This window comes from Amblyomma mixtum, chromosome 1, assembly GCF_055824585.1.
Source record: "Amblyomma mixtum isolate Tamu chromosome 1, ASM5582458v1, whole genome shotgun sequence".
NCBI classification, from domain to species: domain Eukaryota; kingdom Metazoa; phylum Arthropoda; class Arachnida; order Ixodida; family Ixodidae; genus Amblyomma; species Amblyomma mixtum.
Window position 1 is genome coordinate 154,830,663 of NC_143012.1, and position 20,962 is coordinate 154,851,624.

The window sequence follows — 20,962 nt, forward strand, 5'->3', positions numbered from 1 at the left end:
TATAGTTTCGCGGACGCACTACTTCGGCAACCTCCACAGTATTGCCTGCTATGTATGAAACGGAGTATAGCGCTCAGAATCTTGGGTACTGCCAAGGTCCGTGCCGCCGATGGCACCGACGACGATTCACCGAGGTGCTGATTCACGTTTCCTAATGTCTTGAGCGTCGTTCCAAAAAAATAGCACACAGCCAAAATTTGGTGTCCCTGCTCCTTTAATGCTCTTGATGTTACGTTACACAAGGCAGGGAAAACGGCAGCTGATTGGTTCGCAAAGCCTGCAGGGGTCGTGGTGGAGACTAGTTGCTCGCCATTAGTGGCCCACCTCTTCTGGTTCCTTTTATGTTGACCGAAATTTAAAAATCTTACTTTAGTGTTTCACTTGCAGAACTACACCTTTCTGTAAAATCAGCCACAGTTAGCATCTGTGTTCTCCACAAAACCACAGTTCTAATTGCTTCCAAATACATCTTCAACCCTTTCCACTGATTTTATTCTTTTATTTCTCGTTCTTACTGGACACGTCCGCAAGTGATCATGATAGAACAGCCCAGGGCAGTTGCTTTGTCACATCACCACCAATGCATTCAACCTGACCCACCCTTGTGTTACCAGGGGCATCCTTGAGACAGGAGACAGCGGCTCGAGGTGGTACAGACTGCACCGCTCACAGTGACTTTGGCTCACGTTTAACAAATACTCGCACATTCAACGGGAGGGGGGGGGGCGGGGGGGGGCATGTAAGGGAGGCAGCATGAGCAGCGGAGTGAGGCTCACCCAGCTTGGTGGGCGTGGCACCCCGGAAGCTGTCGGCTACCGAGGACACTGAGCCATGGTGGGAGGTGACCATCCGGCCACACCGCGTGATGAGCTCTGCCTCCCGCTCGGCCAGGTGCGAGCGCAGCAGCACCACGTCCGTCTGCACAGCAAGCACATCATCATCATCATCAGCCTGACTACACCCACTGCAGGGCAAAGGCCCCTCCCATGTCCCTCCAGTTAACCCTATTCTTCGCCAATTGCGGCCGCTGTATCCCCTCCCCACCCACCTAACCTTCTGCCACCCCCTGCTACGCTTTCCTTCTCTTGGAATCCACTCCATTGCCCTTAAGGACCAGTGGTCATCTTGCCTTCACATTGCATGTCCTACCCAAGCCCATTTCTTCCTCTTGATTTCAACTAGGATGTCATTAACCTGCATCTGTTCTCTCACTCAATCCGATCGCTTCGATCTCTTACGCTACACCTATCATTTTTCTTGCCACAGCTCGCTGCGTTGTCCTTAACTTAAGCTGAGCCCTCTTTGTTAGCCTGCAGCTGTTGTATACTTTTCTCTTGAGGGATATTGGTAAACTGCCATTCACGATCTGAGAGAACCTGCCATATGTGCTCCACCCCATTCTTACACACACAACTCACACAACAAGCACACTTTGCCACAACTGAATTCTTTCTCCGAATTAGAAACAAAAGACAGCAATGCACAGAAGGTGAAACTAGCCGCTGCCACAGACCCGTGACCAGTTGACTTTTTGCAAACAAGAAAAAAAAAACAAAAGGCACCGGCAGTCAACAAACGCAAGTCTCAGATATTTCTGTCTGGCAAAACCTTAAACCAAGGTGAAAAATTGTGTATCTGTTCCCCTGCACAACGCTCAGGTGATGTGAAGCATGTACTGGTGGTGGTTATGTATGGGTCTTAAGAGGTGCACCAAGCAGGATGCATTATGATCAGTGAAGGACTGGTTGCAGTAATGACATAAGGAATGTAGGCGCACCCGCAATGAGCAGCAGTTATAAAATACCACCTCTCCTCATTACCCATGCCTCAGGCATAAGGAAAAAGAAAGGGTGCATTACAAGCCACACCAACCAGCTGTGTAAGAGACACATTGACCAGCGGAATGACTGAGGCATCAATGGCACTGCACACTTGTCATTACGTGTGCTATCACCACTGTGAACGGAACGCACATTAAAGTCGTACTACAACAACTGCCCCGTGAACTTACAGGCCTCAGGCCTCCAACAACTTCAACAATTCAAACCCACTGCCGTTCCTTTTCCTCTTGCCCCTTTCTACAACTGTATTTGAGCAAATATAACATGACCACGAATGTGACATGAGAGGGAAACTTGAGAAAAATGAAATAGAAACCACAGGACGGTGGTGTGGGTGTAATGTAGATGTCTGAGCGCTAGCTGCACTGTGACAGCAAACAAAGAAGCTGGGTGCTGAGCAGAGGGCCCCTTGTACCACTCCTTGTCTGGTGGCGAGTTTCGAACCAACCATCTCTCATGGCCGAGGCAGACACCCAAGTCCACTTGTCACCCTCTCTCCCTCTTCCATCTCCCTTCTTTCCCCAGAAGGGGGGGGGGAATGTCACTTCACACTCTCTCCTCTTTTCCACCTGTCACCTCCACCCCTCTCCCCTAAATGTGGAGAGGGTGGTTTCCTCTTTCCACTGTGCCACCTGCCAACTAAGGCAGGCGGTGCTCTGTATGCTGCCAGCAACTGCACGAAAATTGAGGAATGAGCTAATAAAAGCCAACACTCGAAAGAAATAAACTAAGAGAATTCACCTCAATTAAAAGGCATCCTCAAACTGTTCAAGGAAACGAAAGCCCGAGAGCTGTGCGTGAACACAGTGTTGTCTTCCATGCCATTCAGTGCTATTCAAAATAAAATGCTTGAGAAACGTGCGTGACACAATCGAGCACAATAATATTTCCTATGCGTGAAAGTGGGGTGCTGTGCCGCTGCACTTCCACTTCTTGTCCAAACTGATGTGTGCTGCCAAGTCCTGCACCCTCTGTCTTCCCTCCACACGGCTTCTTCACTGCCTGCCCTTACCAGTGGCTCGCACCACTTCCCTTCGGCATTCATGGCCGCTCTCTCTTTCACCCCCGCATGCCTCACAACTTAAAAGATTGTACAGAAGTTGGCTTTTCCTCACCGCTGACAAGTCTGGTGGCTGAGCTACTCAAAAAAAAAAAAAGTACCGCAAAAATTTTGCCCTATATTCGTGTCCGTTCAGACATACCGTATTTTCCGGTGTATAAGACGCGAGTTTTTTTCAGAAATCTTGCTGGTGCGTCCTATACAAGGGTGCGTCTTATATGCGAATTTTCCGGTTTTTTTTTTTGCGAGTTCAGAAATTACTCAGGTTCATGTTCAAGCTTTTGCCACCGAAAAAATATTGCTACCAACAACACGGTTGTAACATGGTTAATTCTTCATTACGGGGACCGCCGTGCGCAACTTTTTTAGGTGAACTTTATCATGAAACGGCAGGTTTGACCACTTCCGGGATCTTAAATACGCGGCTGTTTCGAAGGCCCCAAGCAAAGATAATGTGAAATGCCAAAAAATGGCGACAGTCGTGCTTCTCGTCATTGTCAAGACAAGCCAAGAGAAGCCGACGTTTTTTTTTTAGTCACCCTTTGCAAGTACGTAGTGCGAAGAGAATGCTTCAGCCGCGTTGCCTTTTCGATAGCGCGTCCGAAGATTAAGACTTTGAAGGTTTTATGTAAAAATAAATTGTTATGGACACAAAGAGAGTTCTTTCGCTTTTTTTTCTTTTGTGCTAAAACGTGGGCGGGTATGGCGTGAGTGTTGCCTTTTTTGATCACTTAGCGTTGCTAAGTACGGTGCATTTTGCGATGGTCGCATAAGCATGTTTAATTAAGGCTCATTAGCCTAACTGGGTAAATTGGGGTGCGTCTTATACACGGGTGCGTCTTATATACCAATTTTTTCTATGACAGCTTGCATATATGGTGGGTGCGTCTTATACAAGAGTGCGTCTTGTACACCGGAAAATATGGTACTACGATGAGGTGATTTCTGAAGCAGGTGATTCGAGGATAAAAAAAACTGCGATAAATTTATGAAAATAAATGGAATCCTTCCCTCCCACCTTCATCCCATCCCTCCCAGCGCTGTTGATGTGTTCACCAAGATCAACCACCACACCACCTATATCCTGTTTGTCAAGGCATCCACAAACCTATTTGACAGTGGAGGAAAGTTAGCAAAAAAGATCTCAGAGGAAAAACATTCAAAACTGGTTTTTGAGGAAAGGAAAATGGTGCAGTAATTGTCTCACATCTGGGTGCACACTGAACCGCCCTGTATAGAAGGGATGAAGGTGGGAGTGAAAGAAAAAAAAGAGGAACAGGTGCCCTAGTGGAGGACTGAGGAATAATTCTGACCACCTGAGAATTCTGACAGTGTCCTGACATCGCACAGCGTTTTGCCTCTGTTGCAGAGATGCACTTGCAGGTTTTTCTAAACTCCTTAAAGTAGAGCTATGGCTGCCCTATGGCACAGCCATGCGGCCCCAACTGCTTCGAGTACCACGGACATTGCCCGTGGACTGACTTTGCTTTGGCAGCGTGGCATGACATTTGTACTGCTACCAGTCATGCCACTCGGGTACAGCCTCATCAAAAGGGACCCAATCCACACACCCCTTCAGTAGCAGTAGCAGCAAACGTTGAATGGTGACTGCTGCTGTGAATTAGATGTGGACCCGTTATACGCCGAATTAAGGCGAGTAAATCTGGCCCAGTACTAATGACTCGGAAAGTGATTAGAGCAGAATGGCCTTGGTCAACTACACAACAGAGAAGAATTGAGGGCACTCAGCAGATGAGCTGCTTAAGCAATACACACGGCCTTACCAACAGAGCCGAGTGGGGGGGGGCACTCACCTCGAGCTTCTTGACCTTGCTCTCGAGCTCGGACTTCTCGCGCTCGGCCGTCACCAGCTTGAGCTTGAGTGCGGGGAGGTCTGCCAACAGCTCCAGCCGGTCAGCCTCAATCTTCTTCTTCAGCATCATCTCCTGCCGGGGAGAAACACGCTACTGTGCACCCGGGCAGCAAAGAAAGTGCAAGCAAGCAACCAAACAGCATCACGCAAGAACCCTTGAGCATGCACTAGTGGTACCTGGCCAGCATGAACATATGATCTTTTAGTATTGTAAGGGATCGGTAGTGTACGCGGGGTCATCGGAACGCAGCTGGGGGCGCTCAAAGCAAAGCGTCTCCTTTCTCGGAACGCGGCCGCTCGCAAATGCGCCGGGAAGTACGGGTGTCCACCGCCCGTGCTGGCACGAATGTGTATTTGAGTTTGTTTTTATTTAGTGGTGGAGAGGGTGATTTACCCTACGGTAGTTGGAGGGCTGGCCATGCTCATATAAAGAGTGTAGAATCATATGAAGAGTGTAGAATGATTGGGTGCTACTAAATGTGGGCCGGGCCTCGAGGTCTTTAAAACCGAGCTCCGGCGCCAGAAAAAGGGTTCTGCGCTAAGGTGAGATGCTATGCATCTTCGGCTATGCCGAGTAGGGGCCTCCCCTAGTGTTAGCCAGTTCCACCTTTTTGTTGTTTTGTATCTTTGCGCCGTTTAATATGTCTCTAGTGCCTAAACTTGTATATGCTGTAAATATCTGTACGTAAACTTTAAGTTTCCCTTTATCCCTGGGTGTCAACTCATCGCGAGACCGTCTCTGACGGGGCACCCCTGGTGCGAAGATCAAGCTTCAGTCTTCGAGTTAAACCAGCCGTCTCTGGCGGGGCACCCCTGGTGCAAGAAAGATAAAGAACCTGTGAAATTTCCTAGTATGAAATGTGGACATCCTCCATAGCACCTTTGCACGGGAGTGACAGTGACTGAGCACGAAGCATATATTGCAACATGCACAAATGTGCTTGTACATCAACCGTGTTGGTTCTTGGACCGATGTGATGCCAGGAAGACAATGAGCCAGCTTACAAACGACACCACACCACACCACACAGGGGAGGACACCTGGCCCCCTATTCACACAGATCTACAGTGAAACATTGGCTTTCAACTCATCGGCACTTCCTGAAGCCATCAGATTATGGAACGATTTAGCAGATAACATCAATTCCCTGTCTCATCCAGATACATTCCATCACCAACTCATCCCACATTTTACTGAAGGCATCACTTAACGTGTCTTCGGTCACATCTTTTTAACGTCATTTTCGCTTTTCTGCAGCCATTTTGATGCAATGCTTGTACTTCCATTTTTCTTTTATGCATTTTGTTTTTGTATTTTTTTTCCTATCCATTTGCAGTATTTTGCTCACCATATCAAGAAATGTAATATGCCACGACTTGTTTGCTTACGCATTGATAACAACATGAGCCATGTGCACTTTTTATTATTTTGCTGTTGTGCTTTAACCTGTACTCATTTCATTTCATTTTATTCCTACTCTTGCCATACAAATTATCAAAACACTGACTGAACCCATAGCCAGAGGGTGGTGTGGGGTTCAGAAACAAAATACATGACGGCAATGACAGAGCACTTGTGTAAAATGAAAAGCACAAAATCACGGTGAAAGGCCAAAATACATTGTACAATGAGGAGAACATAAAATAATGTGCATTTTACAGCAGAATGAATAAAAATATGTCATGAACAACGTGGTACAACAGACAAAAACCAAAAACGACTGTCACATATATGTCAAATAAGGCTCATAAAGTATGTTCTTAATGTTTTATTGGTTTCATGGGACTGTTTTATCTCTGGGGGTAAAGCATTCCAAACCTTGGCTCCTGAAAACTGCACCTATCTTTCACTGTAGATGTTATTATTCGGTGGCAGATTAAAGTTACTACCTCTTTCTTATTTCCCTGTTGTCAGGTCTATTATTCTGTCCTTTCTTTTATGTGTTAAAGTATTTTTGGTGCGTACTGCATTTTTTTTTTTTTGTTCTGTTCTGCTTACCCTGTTCCAAATGCATTGTTTCAAAAACCAGGGGGGCGCTTTGTTTACCTAAAGCGCGGAGAGGCGAAAGCCTAAAGCGCGGTGTTGCTGCTAGTGCCACTGATGTGTGGTTACAATGTTTAGCTTCGCCTCTGAATGTGGAACGCGACAGCGTCTTGCAGCGCTGCCAGGGAGTCCACAGAACGCCATCGCCCCTTCGGCTCTACGTCTTGCTTGTCCGTAAATTGGTTTTTGAGGAAAGGAAATGTATCTCTCTCGCATATCTCAGTGGACACCTGAACGTTGCCTTAAGAGGAGGGAGGAAGATGGGAATGAACGAAGACACCCTATTCACTAGATGCGCCTTTGTTCATTCCAAACCATCGAGCTGGCATCGGAGTGGTTACCGTGCACGTCTCGCACTCCGGAGACCGGGGTTCGATTCCCGAACTTGACCAAATTCTTTCTCGATTTTATTTATTTATCTGGTCTGACTAGAAACTTAATTAGGCTAATTGGTTAATTAAGCAATGAACTAAACTCAGTCCCACTTAGTTGGAGCATCACTATACGATCCCTTCAATTGGTTGCATGGTTACTAGCCAAAGTACAATTGGCCCCGTTTGAAATTCGCGCATTGTGACGTCCCGACCGTTTGGACCAATTGAAAAGCGTGACATTTCTGTCGACAACTTCTGCTTACAACGATGAGGCATTAAAGGCTTCCGCCTTAAAATTTGATGACCCTACCCTTACGCAATGCCCTACGGGCCTGCAAGGAATTTCAACTAAATACTTCTGTTCCATGCACAGCAGCAGAGTGCCTCCAACCGCTTAAGCGGGCAGGACCATTTGTGCCCCTGCGACGCATTCTTAACAGCTGTACCCAAGGCCTGCCTTCCCACTGAGCAAACAGTGCCCACCTGCTTGAGCAGCTGCTCGGTGCGGTCAAGCAGGAGCTTCTTGTCCAGCAGGGCTGCCTCCAGCTCAGCCAGCTTGTCCTTCTGCAGCTCCAGCTGGTCACTCAGCACACTCACCTGCACCATTCACCATCACCATCAGCCTGACCACACACCCACTGCAGGGCCTCTCCCATGTCTCTCCAATCCACCCTGTCCTCTGCAAGTTGCCGCCACCGTGTCCCCGCAAACTTCTTAATCTCATCCGCCCACCTGACTTTCTGCCGTCCCCTGCTACGCTTGCCTTCTCTTGGAATCCACTCCGTTACCCTGAAGGACCAGCGGTTATCTTGCCTTCGCATTACATGCCCTGCCCAAGCCCACTTCTTCCTCTTGATTTCGACCAGGATGTCACTGACCCGCGTTTGTTCCCTCACCCACTCCGCCCGCTTCCGATCTCTTAACGTTACACCTATCACTTTACTTACCATTCCTTGCTGCGTTGTTCTTAACTTAAGCTGAACCCTCTTTGTTAGCCTCCACGTTTCTGCCCCATAGGTGAGTACCGGTAAGATACAGCAGTTGTATACTTTTCTCTTCAGGGATATTGGTAAGCTACCATTCATGGTCTGGGAGAACCCGCCATATGCGCTCCACCCCATTCTTATTCTTCTAGTTATTTCCCTCTCATGATCTGGATCAGCTGTCACTACCTGCCCTAAACAGACATATTTCCTTACCACTTCCAGCACCTTGCTGCCAGTTGCGAACTGCTGTTCCCTTGCTAGGCTTTTGAACATTACTTTCGTTTTCTGCATGTTAATTGTTAGACACACCATTCTGCTCTGCCTGTCCAACTCATTGATCATGCTTTGCAGCTCATGTCCTGAGTGACTTAGCAAGGCAATGTCATCAGTGAATCGCAGATTGCCTAGGTATAAACCATTAACTCTTATCCTTAATTGTTCCCAATTCAGACCTCGGAATACCTCCGACAGTGCCTGCCTTCTAACTCTGCAGAGATCCAAGTGCCTAAGCCAACAGTTATATGATAAGAAAAGCCTGAGCTGTGGCTAGCTGCATCGGAACGAAGGAGAGTTTCACTGCACAGCTCATACACACAAAGAATAAAAACACAGAAGAACACACATGCACTGCAATGTGCACAGGAGAGACTGCTTTGCCCTCCTTACACTGCAGAAACTGTGTGACTCTGAAGCTGACCGAGCGAGTAAAATACGACACAAGACGGGAATTCATCCGAATGTTTAGCACTCGAGTGCCTTCGCTTCAAATAAAAGAGCAACAAGTGAGATGCGGATGCCATTACAATACCTGCAATGTCAGGTTTTCTTTCTCAGCCTCCAGGTGTGACAACTTCTCCTGAAGGTCGCCATAGTCACCAGACAAGGGAGTCTGCAAGGCAGAAAGAAAGGAATAAGGGTCACGGGACGCCTCCAGCTTCTGCCTCACAAGGGCGCTGGGAACATGTATAAAGCCCTAGCTTGAAACGCCTAGCTTATACAAGAAGTACGGCTCTCATTGTATTGCCGCATACGAGGCCTGCAAAAAAACTTCCTTCATTTTCTTGTGAATATCAGAATAAATATAGACGCAAGCACACCTAACTTAAGTAGAATGGTGTCCATCCTCATCAAAGAAACCAGCCAGCCAGCATGAGGAGAGCTGGCCAGTACATACTACATGGTCAAACACAGTGCTCACTCGCTAATGAACTGATGAACACAGGGACTGCCATGTTCTGCTGCTGCCTAGTGAGAGTGTTACCCAGGCTCGCCCATAGCAGCCGCCTAAATGGGGGCACTCCAAGCATGTGCCATCTGAACAGCCACATGATCCAAGAGGTGGAGGGGGCCACACTTGAACTCGCTTAATTTGAACAGCCAGGTTATTCCAACTGACGGTTTGTTCCGGTCAATATCCTTCATATTGAAAAGGCTCCCCTTAACTGCAACCTCACATAATGTGAACAAATTCTCGCTCCGGCAATAATTGTGAATCAACTGTACAACTATAACGAAAACCTTGCAAGTGTCTTCTCCATGGTGACACTTACCTACTCAATGTTCGACATTTTTCACGCACATTAAAGGGACCATGCAAAGAATTAAAAGCCGCTTGCAAATGTTAGAAGTGATGCTCAGAAGCACTGACACCAAGTATGAGTCTTCGGAACTGAGCCCGCAATTTATTATGAATTTTTGAAAATCGTGTTTTTTAAAATTCGCGGGCCGTTCGGTGTCTTCGTAGGGAGCCATTTTGGAACCAAAATCGGGAAAACACACGTCACTAGTCCCATGACGTCGGCAGACCACCACACGCTGTCATTCGCTCAAGCCGCGGCAGCTACGACGTCACGGGCACACTTCCGGTAGCGGTGAAAACCGTCTGCTCGAGCCGCTCGGGCAAGCGCGAGCCAGGGCACTGCCTTTGCGCATATGTTTTCAATTTACCTCTGCCGCCTCTTTCTGTCGCGAGTTCAGGAGCCAAGAAAGCACAGAGCCCAGTAGACGCTACCGACACACGCTGCTCCTCGGGAGTGCGACAACTGGAAGTCGTAAACCGAACGTCAGCGAATGACGTATTCATGGGCGGTGCCCAGTCCCGGAGCTGTTTTGTTTATTTTTTTATGGTGCTCCGCGCGTACGAGTTGAGGGGGGACAGGAGGAGCGTGATTTTTAATCGTCTATAACTTCGTTGTTATTGATGCTAGCTCAAAGATTCTTGCGCTGGGGTGACGAGTGATGGATTGCCTATCTTTACGTAATCTCAATAAATTTATTTCATAGTCCCCTTAAAGTCATGCACATAGCTCATTTCATGCAATACACATGCTCACTGCCTATGCTGTAACAGGTATAAAATGTACCCCGACACTACAGCTACCATGAACTGTCAATGTTTACAACCTCTTCATGAAAGCATGTGTGGTGTCAGTGCAGGTGTGCACAAGGGCTTGTTTCAAACTATTGCCGTGAGGGTGCCATTCAAACAAAGATGTCAACACGCATCATGTTAATAGTTGTACGCTGAGCTTCAGAGGCTGCAAGCGTGGCAGCTTTTCGCCGGTGAGAGAGGCAAAAGGTGTCCAGGTGCATTCCCAACAAATTGGTACATCAAGACATAAAACAAGGGGTAAATAAAGACGTAAAACAAGGGGTAAATCAAGGCAAGGTGTGTAAATCTTGCTTGAGTTATGCACTTTCGAAAGCTGCTGGCCACAGTCTGGTTCTGAAGAGCTTGGAAAGTCTGGAGCAAGATTTCATGCGTCTGCACTGGGCAAAACCCACACACCACTGAAATGATGTTTCCCAGAAGTGCGACACCACTTGGACCAACAGAGTGCCCCACGAGGCCCCAGCCAAGACCAGCTTTCATCAACGCGCAGCCAAATTACATGAGTAGAATGAGGTATTACGAGAACAAACACTTTTTTTTTTAACAAAGTGGGCACGGGCCACCCTAGAAACCTGGTGGACCATTTAGCATTACCACAAACTAAACAGTAGGCAAAGTAAAACGGTAGGTATAAACCTACATATCTAAACAAAGTAACACCTGGCAAAAGAACAGTTTACTCTAATGGTACTGATACTGAAGAAAGTAACGACCCAGTACATCTACCTGGACACCATCAGAGAGAAGCCGGTGAAAGAACATGCCCTCATCTGGGTAAATAGGTAGCAGCAACAGTTGTGGCAGCTGCCCACCTAGTAATGTATGAGCACCTGGACACCACACATATCCATCAGCAGGTTAGAAGACTAAAGGGAAATACCCAGTTCAGCTAGCCGGAGAGACTAATGCCCCAAAATTGCAAATACATCAATTGTACCGTGAACACAGCCTGAATAAACAAGAAAGCTATAAAACTGTAGAAGACTGCAGCAGCGCCCCTCGAGAATTCTGGCAACTGTGCCTGGTCACATGCCTTCTTTGCCAGCCATGATTGGCTCATTGCTTTCGCTTACAACACTTCTTTCCCGTGGATAGGATGTACCGTATTTTCCGGTGTATAAGACGCACCCGTGTATAAGACGCACATGCCATATATGCAGGCTGTCATTGAAAAAGTTGGTATATAAGACGCATTCGTGTATAAGACGCACCCCAATTTAACCAGTTAGGCTAGTGAGGCTTAATTAAACACGCTTGCATGACCATCACGAAATTCACCGTACCGGTGAGAAATTCTTAAGCAAATGTTAAGTGATCGAAAAAGGCAACACTCACACCATACCCGCCCATGTTTTAGAAAAAAGAAAGAATGAAAGAGCTCTCCCATATGTCCATAACATTTTATTTCTACTTAAAACCTTCGAAGTCTTAATCTTCGAATGTGCTATCAAAAAGTTTGCCCATTTCTGGAGGCAACGCGGCTGACATATTCTCTTCTCACTACATACACGGAGCAAAGAAAGTTGCAAAGGGTGGCTAAAAAAGAACGCCGGCTTGTCTTGGCTTGTCCTGACAATGGCGAGAAGCGTGTTTGTCGCCATCTTTTGGCATTTCACATTACTTTTGCTTGGGGCCTCCGAAACGGTGCATGTTTGTGATCCAGGAAGTCGTCATCCCCGTCGTTTCATGATAAAGTTCACTTAAAAAAAGTGGCTCATGGCGGTCCACGAATTGAAGTATTAACCGTGTTACAACCGCGTCATTGGTAGTGATATTTTTTCGGTGAAAAAAACTTGAACAACAGCCTGAGTAATTTCTGAACTCGCAAAAAAAGGAAAAATTAGCGTATAAGACGCATCCTTGTATAGGACGCATCAACAAGATTATTGAAAAAAAAGCCGCGTCTTATACACCGGAAAATACGGTACTGAGAAAATCAACCAATATTGTGGAAATCAACCAGCAGCACCACGACCAGCAACTTCAGCAGTGTAAACAAAACTCGCTCAGGCTCGTTTATGCTCTTTTGTGAACAGAGGACCTGCCGTTAACATGGAAAGTGATAAAGGGAACTCCACGGCTAGTAACTGAATGGTGCCATCTGTCGATGAATGTTGTAACAAAAGCCAATGTTTGTTTGTTTATGGGGTTTAACGTCCCAAAACGACTAAGGCTATGAGAAAAGCCAAAGTGACCAGCTGGAAGGGTTTTTGTTTTTGCTTGTTTCCACTGACTGACCACAATATTTGACATTTTGTCTGATTTGCTACAGGGATGATATCACAAAAATGACAAAAGCAGTTCTGCCATTGTGTGGGACTGTAAACGAGTGAGGATGTAGGCGATTATATTAGTGATTTACTCAGAAATACTGTCACCTTTACACACAGAGAAAAAAGAGCCCTGGTAGTCTTCCCAGTAGCTTCTTGTTTAGACTCTCTGGTGTCTATTTATGTGGCGAGAGCTCTGAGTTACAATGCACTATTCCAAGAGCAATGCTGCTTGCCCTGAAGAAAGACCCATGCACAACTAGCATCTTTAGGGACTAATTGAAGAGCACTTGATAGGCAGCTCTCCCTTATGCTCAGCACTTGCCCACTGTTCCTCACAAGGAAAGCATACAAGTGACACATGCTGCCCTTACTTGACTGTGGTGCTAAAACTTAAAAACTAACAAACACTTCCCAACTTTTCACTCTGCCTGAGCAAATAAATGAACGACAGTAACGGATGTAGCGCACCCCACCCTTCGTACACATGGAGCTGGGTCCCAAGTGCACCGGATGGCCACAGGCAGCACATTCCGGAGAGCCCTACCCTTTCTTTCACTCATGCCCAACTGGGTTGCATTCGCTTTGAGCAGCAGTTATTGATAAGGACGTACTACAGCACTAATGGTGACATTTTTTGCCCAAGAAAGTACTAGCTCATGCCGCTGTCACATTAGCAAAGCTTGAAATAATACAGACTGCACAGAAGAGCTGCGTGGTCAGTCAAGACCAGTGCTAACCACATCCCGGCAAGACACAGAGGAACCTGGTTCACAATGTGCCACAGTATGAAAAAGTACAACACCTGCAGTGGTGTGCACTATACCCACAATGATCTCAACAGTGCTGCTTTCTGTTGCAGATACTATGAGAGTAGAATCTTACTGCCACGCTCCATGTAAGCACAATGGAATCCCATCTACAGAACACCGCATGCAATGTGTCCCTGCACCCTTCCAGACACAACTCGCAACACTGTGGCCCAGATGATCAGCAGATCCACAAAGGTTGACACTGACTGAGGCCCCAAAGTCGTGCCTTAACCCGAATACGCAGATCTTAAGCGGGGCACAGCCACTGCGCACAGGTCGGCCAGCGCAGCCGGGACGGCCGCGTACGCACGCACCTTGCAGCGGCCACCCGGCAACCACGGATGGCAGGGCGACGCGCGGGCCGCCGGCTGCTGCTCGGCGCAGCAGCGGCCGCAGTGCGCCCAGTTCGCACTGGCGGCGTTTCCGCCGCAACAGCAGCTGCGCCTGCGTTGCTGTGGGTGGGGTGGCCAGGGGGGCGCGCAGCCGCAAGTGGGCGGCGAGCAGCAGCACGGCGTCGGCGGGGGCGAGGACGCCGCGGCGGCGGCCGCTATCCAGGGCTGCGCCGCCGCCGCCATCACGGCCAACAGGTGCGGGTCGCACGCTCCGCCGTCCAGGCTGCGACGCTCGTCCACCCACGGCTGCGGCTGTCGCGCGTGCGGGGACCGCTCGTGGTCCGAGGCGCGCGCGGGGCGCCGCCGCCGCGGTGGCCGGCTCCTCCAGTCGGAGCCGCCCCAGTCCGGGGGAGGAGGCCCCTCGCCGGGGGGCACCCGCTGCGGCTGGTGCAGCGGCGTCGGGGTGCTCGTGCCCCCGTCGTCGTCGTCGTCATCGTCGGCGCGGTCGTCGAGGTGGTCCAGGCGGCGGCGCGCCTGCGAGCGCTGCAGCGACGCCGACCAGGGCGTCGAGTAGCCGGACGTGCTGGGCGACGAGTTGGCCGGGTCCTCGCTCATGTCGGCGGCGCCGCCTTCGGGCCCGGCCCACGCCCGCCGGCTCAGGCTAGACTGCAGCCGCGGACCGTAGTACATCGCGGGCCATGGCCGCGCCTCTGCTCCAAGTGGCCGAGCGAAATTCCCCGCCGGGGCCCAGCTGCCCTCCCGAAGGCCCTGGCGTCGACGCTAACGTACCGCCGCTGCAGAGCCGCCAAAGTACAGTCCGGCAGAGAGACCACTTCGTGGCACACAGGTTCCGGCCTTCGGGCACGACGATGCGCCGTACGTTCACCTGTACCCGTGGTCAGAATCCGCAGTGCTTTGGTCGAACGAGAGCCGTTGAAAAGAGGTGCGGGTGAAGTTCGTCGGCGCATCCACGCAGTTCACAGATTTCGCCGGCTGGCGTCGCAGGCGGGTGGTCCGAGCCGGGTGCCGTCTTCTTCCGCGTCATCGGCTGCACCCGGCCCACAGTCGGCACGCGGACACGTGCCGGGCTTCCCGCCGGAGGAACTCGCGCGCGCACAGGCGCCGTCACACACCGCCGCTTCTAGGGCCACGTCACGACGGCCGACGCCGCGGCCACACGCAGAGGGTTGCCGGCCGCATGACGGTATCCAGCTTACCCCGCGCGGTGCTATCGGTGGCGCACTCGACAGACGGGCCCGCGTGGTGCTTGAGTCGGGGGTTCGCGGAGCTCGAAGAAAAAATACCCCGGGGACGGCGCGAGGGGCGGCCAGGCGCCTTCGAGTCGATATCGGTCGGTTCGTCGGGTTGTGCGCGTTTTCGAAAGTGGCTTGGCAGGCGCGTGCGCGAGCTGCTCGCCGCACGCGCTGCGTCGGCTCGTTCGCGCGCACGAGGGGGGGATTCCCCGCAGTTCGCGGCGCCTTGCGGAAGCGGCGCTAAGTTTAGACCCCGGGGTCCGCGCTCCTCAAATAGAGACGGGATCCGTGCCGGCTCTCGGCTGTAAACCACCCCCTCCCCCACGGGCGCCGGCCACGTGAGTGCGTATAGCTCCGGACAGCGGCCCGTCGAAGACGCTCGCCGGTGTCCACGGCTTGACCGGCGGGCCTGCCGAGACGGTGTCCCCCCGGACGGACCAGTCTCCCCCGACGGAAAGACGAGAGCGACGCGGGCGGGAAGGCAGCGGCGGAGGACCGAGCGTCTTTTCCGGACCCCCTCCTCCCTTCTCGAACGGCGCTCCTTAAAAGGTACCGTTATTTCAGGTCGGATGGGGAGGTCTCTCCGGGCGCTATTCGATTACCACGCTCCACTGCGGGGCGCGATTCCTCTTCCAGCAGGCGCAGCAACTGTCCGCGCCAATGCGAGAGTGGCCTCGTAGAGAGAGATGCGTCTGCCCAAAGGTCGCAGGCAATTAGAACGGCTTCCAGCAGAGCCGTCGCGGGACGCCTTTGACGGTTTCAACGACGACCGCGCGCACTTGAGAATCCGCGACAACAAAACAAAAAAAGCTCCGCGAAACAGGCACGAAGGTCCCGCGGCCAATGTTTGCAGCCCCGCTGCAGAACTTCGATACGTAATGCTCGTGGGATTCCGACCAACACTGAACCATTGGGAGCTTTATGTCTGACAGGCATCCTGACCCGCTGATGCACGCTGTGCAGAAATTTTTATGACCCCGAACGCAGCTCTTCCAGTGCTTCCGTCTTGACAATTTGCAATCCCGCGCACTTCTCGAGTGGAAACGGAAGTGCACGGCGAAGCAGGAAGCGCTTCATTCAATTGAATACGTGTCACGGTTCCACCTAGCGTCGCCTGAACACTAATAACGTAACAGTTCCGCGGCACCCACACGTCGTTCGTACCATATCACCAGCCATATTCTTGTACTGACTTTGGGAAGTCCACCGGCTTCACGAATGATACGGCCATTCGTTGCCGGCATAAAACGGCAGATAATAATAGTTTGTCGCTCCCTTGTGAAGCGATACCCCAAGGAAAAAAAAATTGTTCGACCAGGACAGCGAGTACCACAACCGGGAGATGACAAAACTTTTTGCTGTGAAGCTCCGCCCACATCAGCCTCCGCGCACAGAATTCCTCCACAACGAAAAAGTAGCCCGCTCCTTAAAGGGATACTGAGGTGGTTTTCGAATCAGCTAATTTTTTAGGGCTTTGAAGTAGTGTCATTGCTGATCACGTCTGTGAAATTATTTTTTCGATTTTGGCCAAAACAGTGGCGCAATCACCAATTAAAAACGCGATGTTTAAATCTCCCGCGCCCCGCGCGACCGCAGGAGAGGAGAACAGCGGAGAGGGAAACCTCGTCCATGTCGGCCAACGTGACGTCACGTTGAGAAGCCGGGGATACTTCGGCGCACCCGAGAGAGCTTTCAGCGCGCGTTGTTTCTCGTGCTGCATGCGTTGTTCCTCATACTGCGTGCGTTGTGACGTACAAAGCGTGTCAGCCGACCTTGAGAATCAGATTCAACACGAGGTACTACTCTGCTTTCGTGTCCACGAACAACTACGCCCGCGACTGTGTCGTCTTCCACTGTTTTCCGCAAGATCATACGCTCGCAGCGCAAGCGCTCGCTGCTTTGACGAAGAATTCAAGCCGACCAAAGCAAGCGTACTCTGCTCGAAGCCCTTTCGTGAGACCGGCTACATGCAGAGCTTGTCCCTAATGTGATCTCTGGAGATTTCGGTCGCGGCTGAACCATGACGCAGTTCCTTTCATTTCCTCGTGCATGAGAGGCGTGTCACCATATCGAAGAAGCGCCTCTTCTAAAAGCAGAAACATGCTCACTAGAAACATGCCCCTGCAGAAACCTAATAGAGGATCAAGCATGTGTTGCTCTTCTCAGCTTAGGTGCGGCCAGACCACCTGAGGCGTGCTCAGCAAGGCTCGGTTAGTGATTTTATGCTCGGTTCGACGTGTCCAAGCAAGCAAGCAAAGCAAAACACAATAAAGCAAAGCAAGCAAGCATTGAAGCTCTTCATATGCGGCATCTCGTTTAATCGTACCTAAGCGATTAAAATGAAAGCGTTCGACGTTCTGATTTCGGATGCAAATTTAACAGAGAAATGAATGCCAACCAAGTTTGTGCAAAAAAACACCATTTCTCGCAACCTTAGTCGGTTTCTTCATCAAGTTGTGGCAGCGAACGAGTTGCAGCTAGCTTGGCTTTTAAACACACATAGTTGGCCACTACTTCACTGAACCTAAACTGCAAATTTAGGAAGGGCGAACGTTTCCGAGGCAGCGATTAATATTTTGTGGCATCTGCTGAACGCGCCACGAGTGAAGCAGCAGCCTTGTGAGCGTATTTAGCTTGGTTTCCAGCGCACAATGATTCCTTCAATATCCCGTGGTCACATGCCTCGCAGTGCTTGGCCACTGCGCTTCGCTAATTTTGACATCAGCTTTGTGCTGCTTCATCGTTTCCTTGAAATACTTTTTTGCCCCAACCTACGCCGGGTAGTGAGAATAGGATTTTTTGTACACAGTGATTTGGGCATTTTCTTTAGGATGACGCTCTTTCGGGCGAGCCAGGAGGCGTCCGGTGGTGGTAATTGACTTGAGTATTGTTCGCACCCCTTCCTTTCCGAGAATACCAGCCGAGGTTGTGCTGGCACCTTTAACGCATGGTCTGCATACGTGTCTTTACGCTAGCGTACGCTTGTGCTAGGCGTACAATTTTTTGCTCGTGTCTTTTTTGCTTTCAGGTGATACGTGGAATGAACAAACTGTAGTATCCTTTTCTTTGGAGGTCAGTAAAAAAATAGTCGCCATATGCGCTTTTACAACGCCACGGAAAGCTGCTATCTTCACTCAGCGCAGCGCCGGATCCGCATCGGCAGCTTCTCCAGTCCTCAAAGTGACGTCACGACCTCTCTTGACCAATCACGAGCGGCGGCGCGCCGCGCGGCGTGCCCCGCGGCACAGGCCGCATATTTCTGCTAAAAAAGGCAATTCGCGCTTGTTTTTGCCTTATTTGGATGCGATATTCGAGCATACAGCATGATAAACTATAGGACGCCGCTGCCAGCCGGATTTTCAAAAAAAGTGCTTCAGTCTCCCTTTAAACGCTTCTTGTTACCTAAACAAGAAGCTTAGCACAAGAAAAAATCATGAGCTCTAGAGTTTTGATACGTGGATTGTTTGGCATAGTAAAACATTAAAAAGTTGATTTCGTTTTTGTTGCAATTAGCCAGCGGAGTAATACAGGACGCCGAGGGCCAGTGTTGGCAACTGCTGTTTTTTTTTTTCTAGGTTGCATCCTACTATAGCCACGTGCTCGTGCTGTTTTGTTACACCAACCGATGTACAATCAGCAAAAAATGAAACGCGAACAAGACAACTGAACCAGCGAAACGGGAAGACCCTACCAGCGGAGGGTAATTCCACTTTCAAGGCTGCCCTTTAGAAGTGGTAATCAACCTCGCTTTCATTTCCCTTCTAGGAGCGAATACCTATATTGTTTTCGAGTTGGCACTTCATTTCTCTTGTTGGTGTCTCATTCGTTGATCACTGTAGTACATGCAGTGCGTGCCACTGTTGCCTCGACGTTGCCTTGCCTTAAGTCGGAGTGAATACTCCCTCTCTGAAAGGGACAAGCACAGATTTGAACAAACACTGGAGGGGACACTTGCGATTGCGTAATTCCCATATATGCGGAATTGGTCATTCTCAACTTTAATTCAACTGATTTACTTCCATACAATACACGGAGGAGGCCGAGGGAAAAAAGCTGCACGGGAGCAGCTTGAGGAGCCCTCGACCCCCTTTACAGCAGCACAGGTGCGATGCACGTACCATACCTGCGGTGATGACGGCAGTTTTTGGTTTGTTTCCCTTTTCGCTACAAGACACACTTTTCAAACAGGTCCCTGGGGGTCCTTTTAAGGATGCACCACTGCCCTGTGGCAGGCGCTGCCATAGGATGGGGCTTGTGCGACACGGGTTGCTCCTCCCGAGCAACCGCTCGCGATCAATCATTGATTTAACGGCCGCCTGTGTTGCGGTGCGCTGTGATGACGCCACAAGGTCACGTGACCTAGGCGGCCCACCCAGGTTGCTCCTCTGGCGGGTGGCCACCCATTTTTCGCTCACAACGCCGACGCCGAATTTTCTGCGTAGCGGGGCCTTTGACGCGCTGTCGCGTTAAAGGTGCCCTGCGACGTAGATAAAGCATGGGGTCTTTATTCTTTGTATGCAGAGTAAGGGACATTGTGAGTCTTGAACACGCAATGAGATCCCCGAAATCATAATATTTGATATTTTATTTTAATCTTCGCTAGAAATGCTTGTTTCGAGCCGATGGTGTCGCAACGCGGCGGCCATTTGCGGCAGCGGAAATGAGGTGACATCCAGATAGGGCGCTGCCTTTCTCATTGGTTGGGCGTCCAGTTTGCATATCGTTCCTTTATACTTGCGAAATGGATCCAAAATATTATGTCTCTGAGTACTGAAAGCTTTTCGGATGCCACAAAAACTGGAAAGAAGCAGGGAAAGCGAACGAAAACTAACAAGAATACAGCTAGGGGCGACACTTCCCATTCCACTTCAAACCTTCGTGGCGGCCAGCGCTGTTCAAAAAACGTTGGCTCAAACCAGAAAGCGCGCGCGTCGAGACCGGCCGTGACCATACCAAGACGGCAGCGAAAAAAAAGCCAGTCGACACACCTTGCCCAAAATTGTGAACAGAAAGGCCGGACATGAGACGGGAGTCGAGTTTGGGGGGGAGAGGGGCTACCGCTGACAGCCTTCCAGTCCGACTAAAAAAGAAACTTCGGGGAGCTTCCTTTGTCGTTAGTCACCCCTGCCCTCACTACGGCGTCGCGTACACGGGGGGAAGAAGCCGTCAAAATGCGCGGCTGTTTACAGCCCCTACAAAGCAACAACTGCATGCACGCTTCCGCTGCGTGTGCGCTAGGCGCGGTTCTGATTGGTAGCGCCCAATCTCGGTACTGGGTGAGTGAAATGGGCGAGTGTAATGCGTTTTCGTCTGAGCTTTTCTTTTCGAATTTTCAGAGTGGAATAACTTTCGTTTGCATGCTCCGATTTCAATAATTCTTTTTGCTCTGGTCTCTGGAAAGCATGGTGAATCTATTTAATGATATTAACTGGTACTGAGGAAATCATCGCGGTGCCCCTTTAATACCCAACAGTCACGCAACAAATAGCCCGCACCTCCACAGTACCACGCCACGATTCACGCTGGCCACAGAAATATCGCTACTCTCTACATCGTGCGCAGCGCAAAAAAAAAAAAAAAACCTGGCAGTGGCTTAGCTCTGGTTAAGCGTGGATATACAAGCGAAAAGCTGCAGTAATGCTTTGTTTGACGTCATGGCTGTCGCAGTTCGCGCACAATGCACTGGGAGCACCACGATAACGATGTAGGCAAGCGCGTTGTATAG

At 50.0% G+C, this 20,962-nt stretch overlaps 1 protein-coding gene across 3 annotated transcripts in view; it reads right to left on the bottom strand.

Moving 5' to 3' along the window:
- The window catches only part of Liprin-beta (liprin-beta 1), a 52,370-nt gene extending 36,603 nt beyond the window's left edge, over positions 1–15,767 (bottom strand). The window contains exons 1-5 of one of the 3 annotated variants that reach the window (XM_089558369.1): positions 13,967–15,767; positions 8,987–9,067; positions 7,676–7,789; positions 4,716–4,847; positions 777–918 (exon numbers count right to left, since the gene is read on the bottom strand). In XM_089558369.1, coding sequence (XP_089414495.1) covers positions 777–918; positions 4,716–4,847; positions 7,676–7,789; positions 8,987–9,067; positions 13,967–14,674 — 1,177 coding nt within the window. In that variant the 5' untranslated portion in view covers positions 14,675–15,767. The remainder of the gene's footprint in view (positions 1–776; positions 919–4,715; positions 4,848–7,675; positions 7,790–8,986; positions 9,068–13,966) is intronic. The other 2 variants (XM_089558361.1, XM_089558355.1) reach the window with 2 other exon arrangements.
- Positions 15,768–20,962: the final 5,195 nt, after the last annotated feature.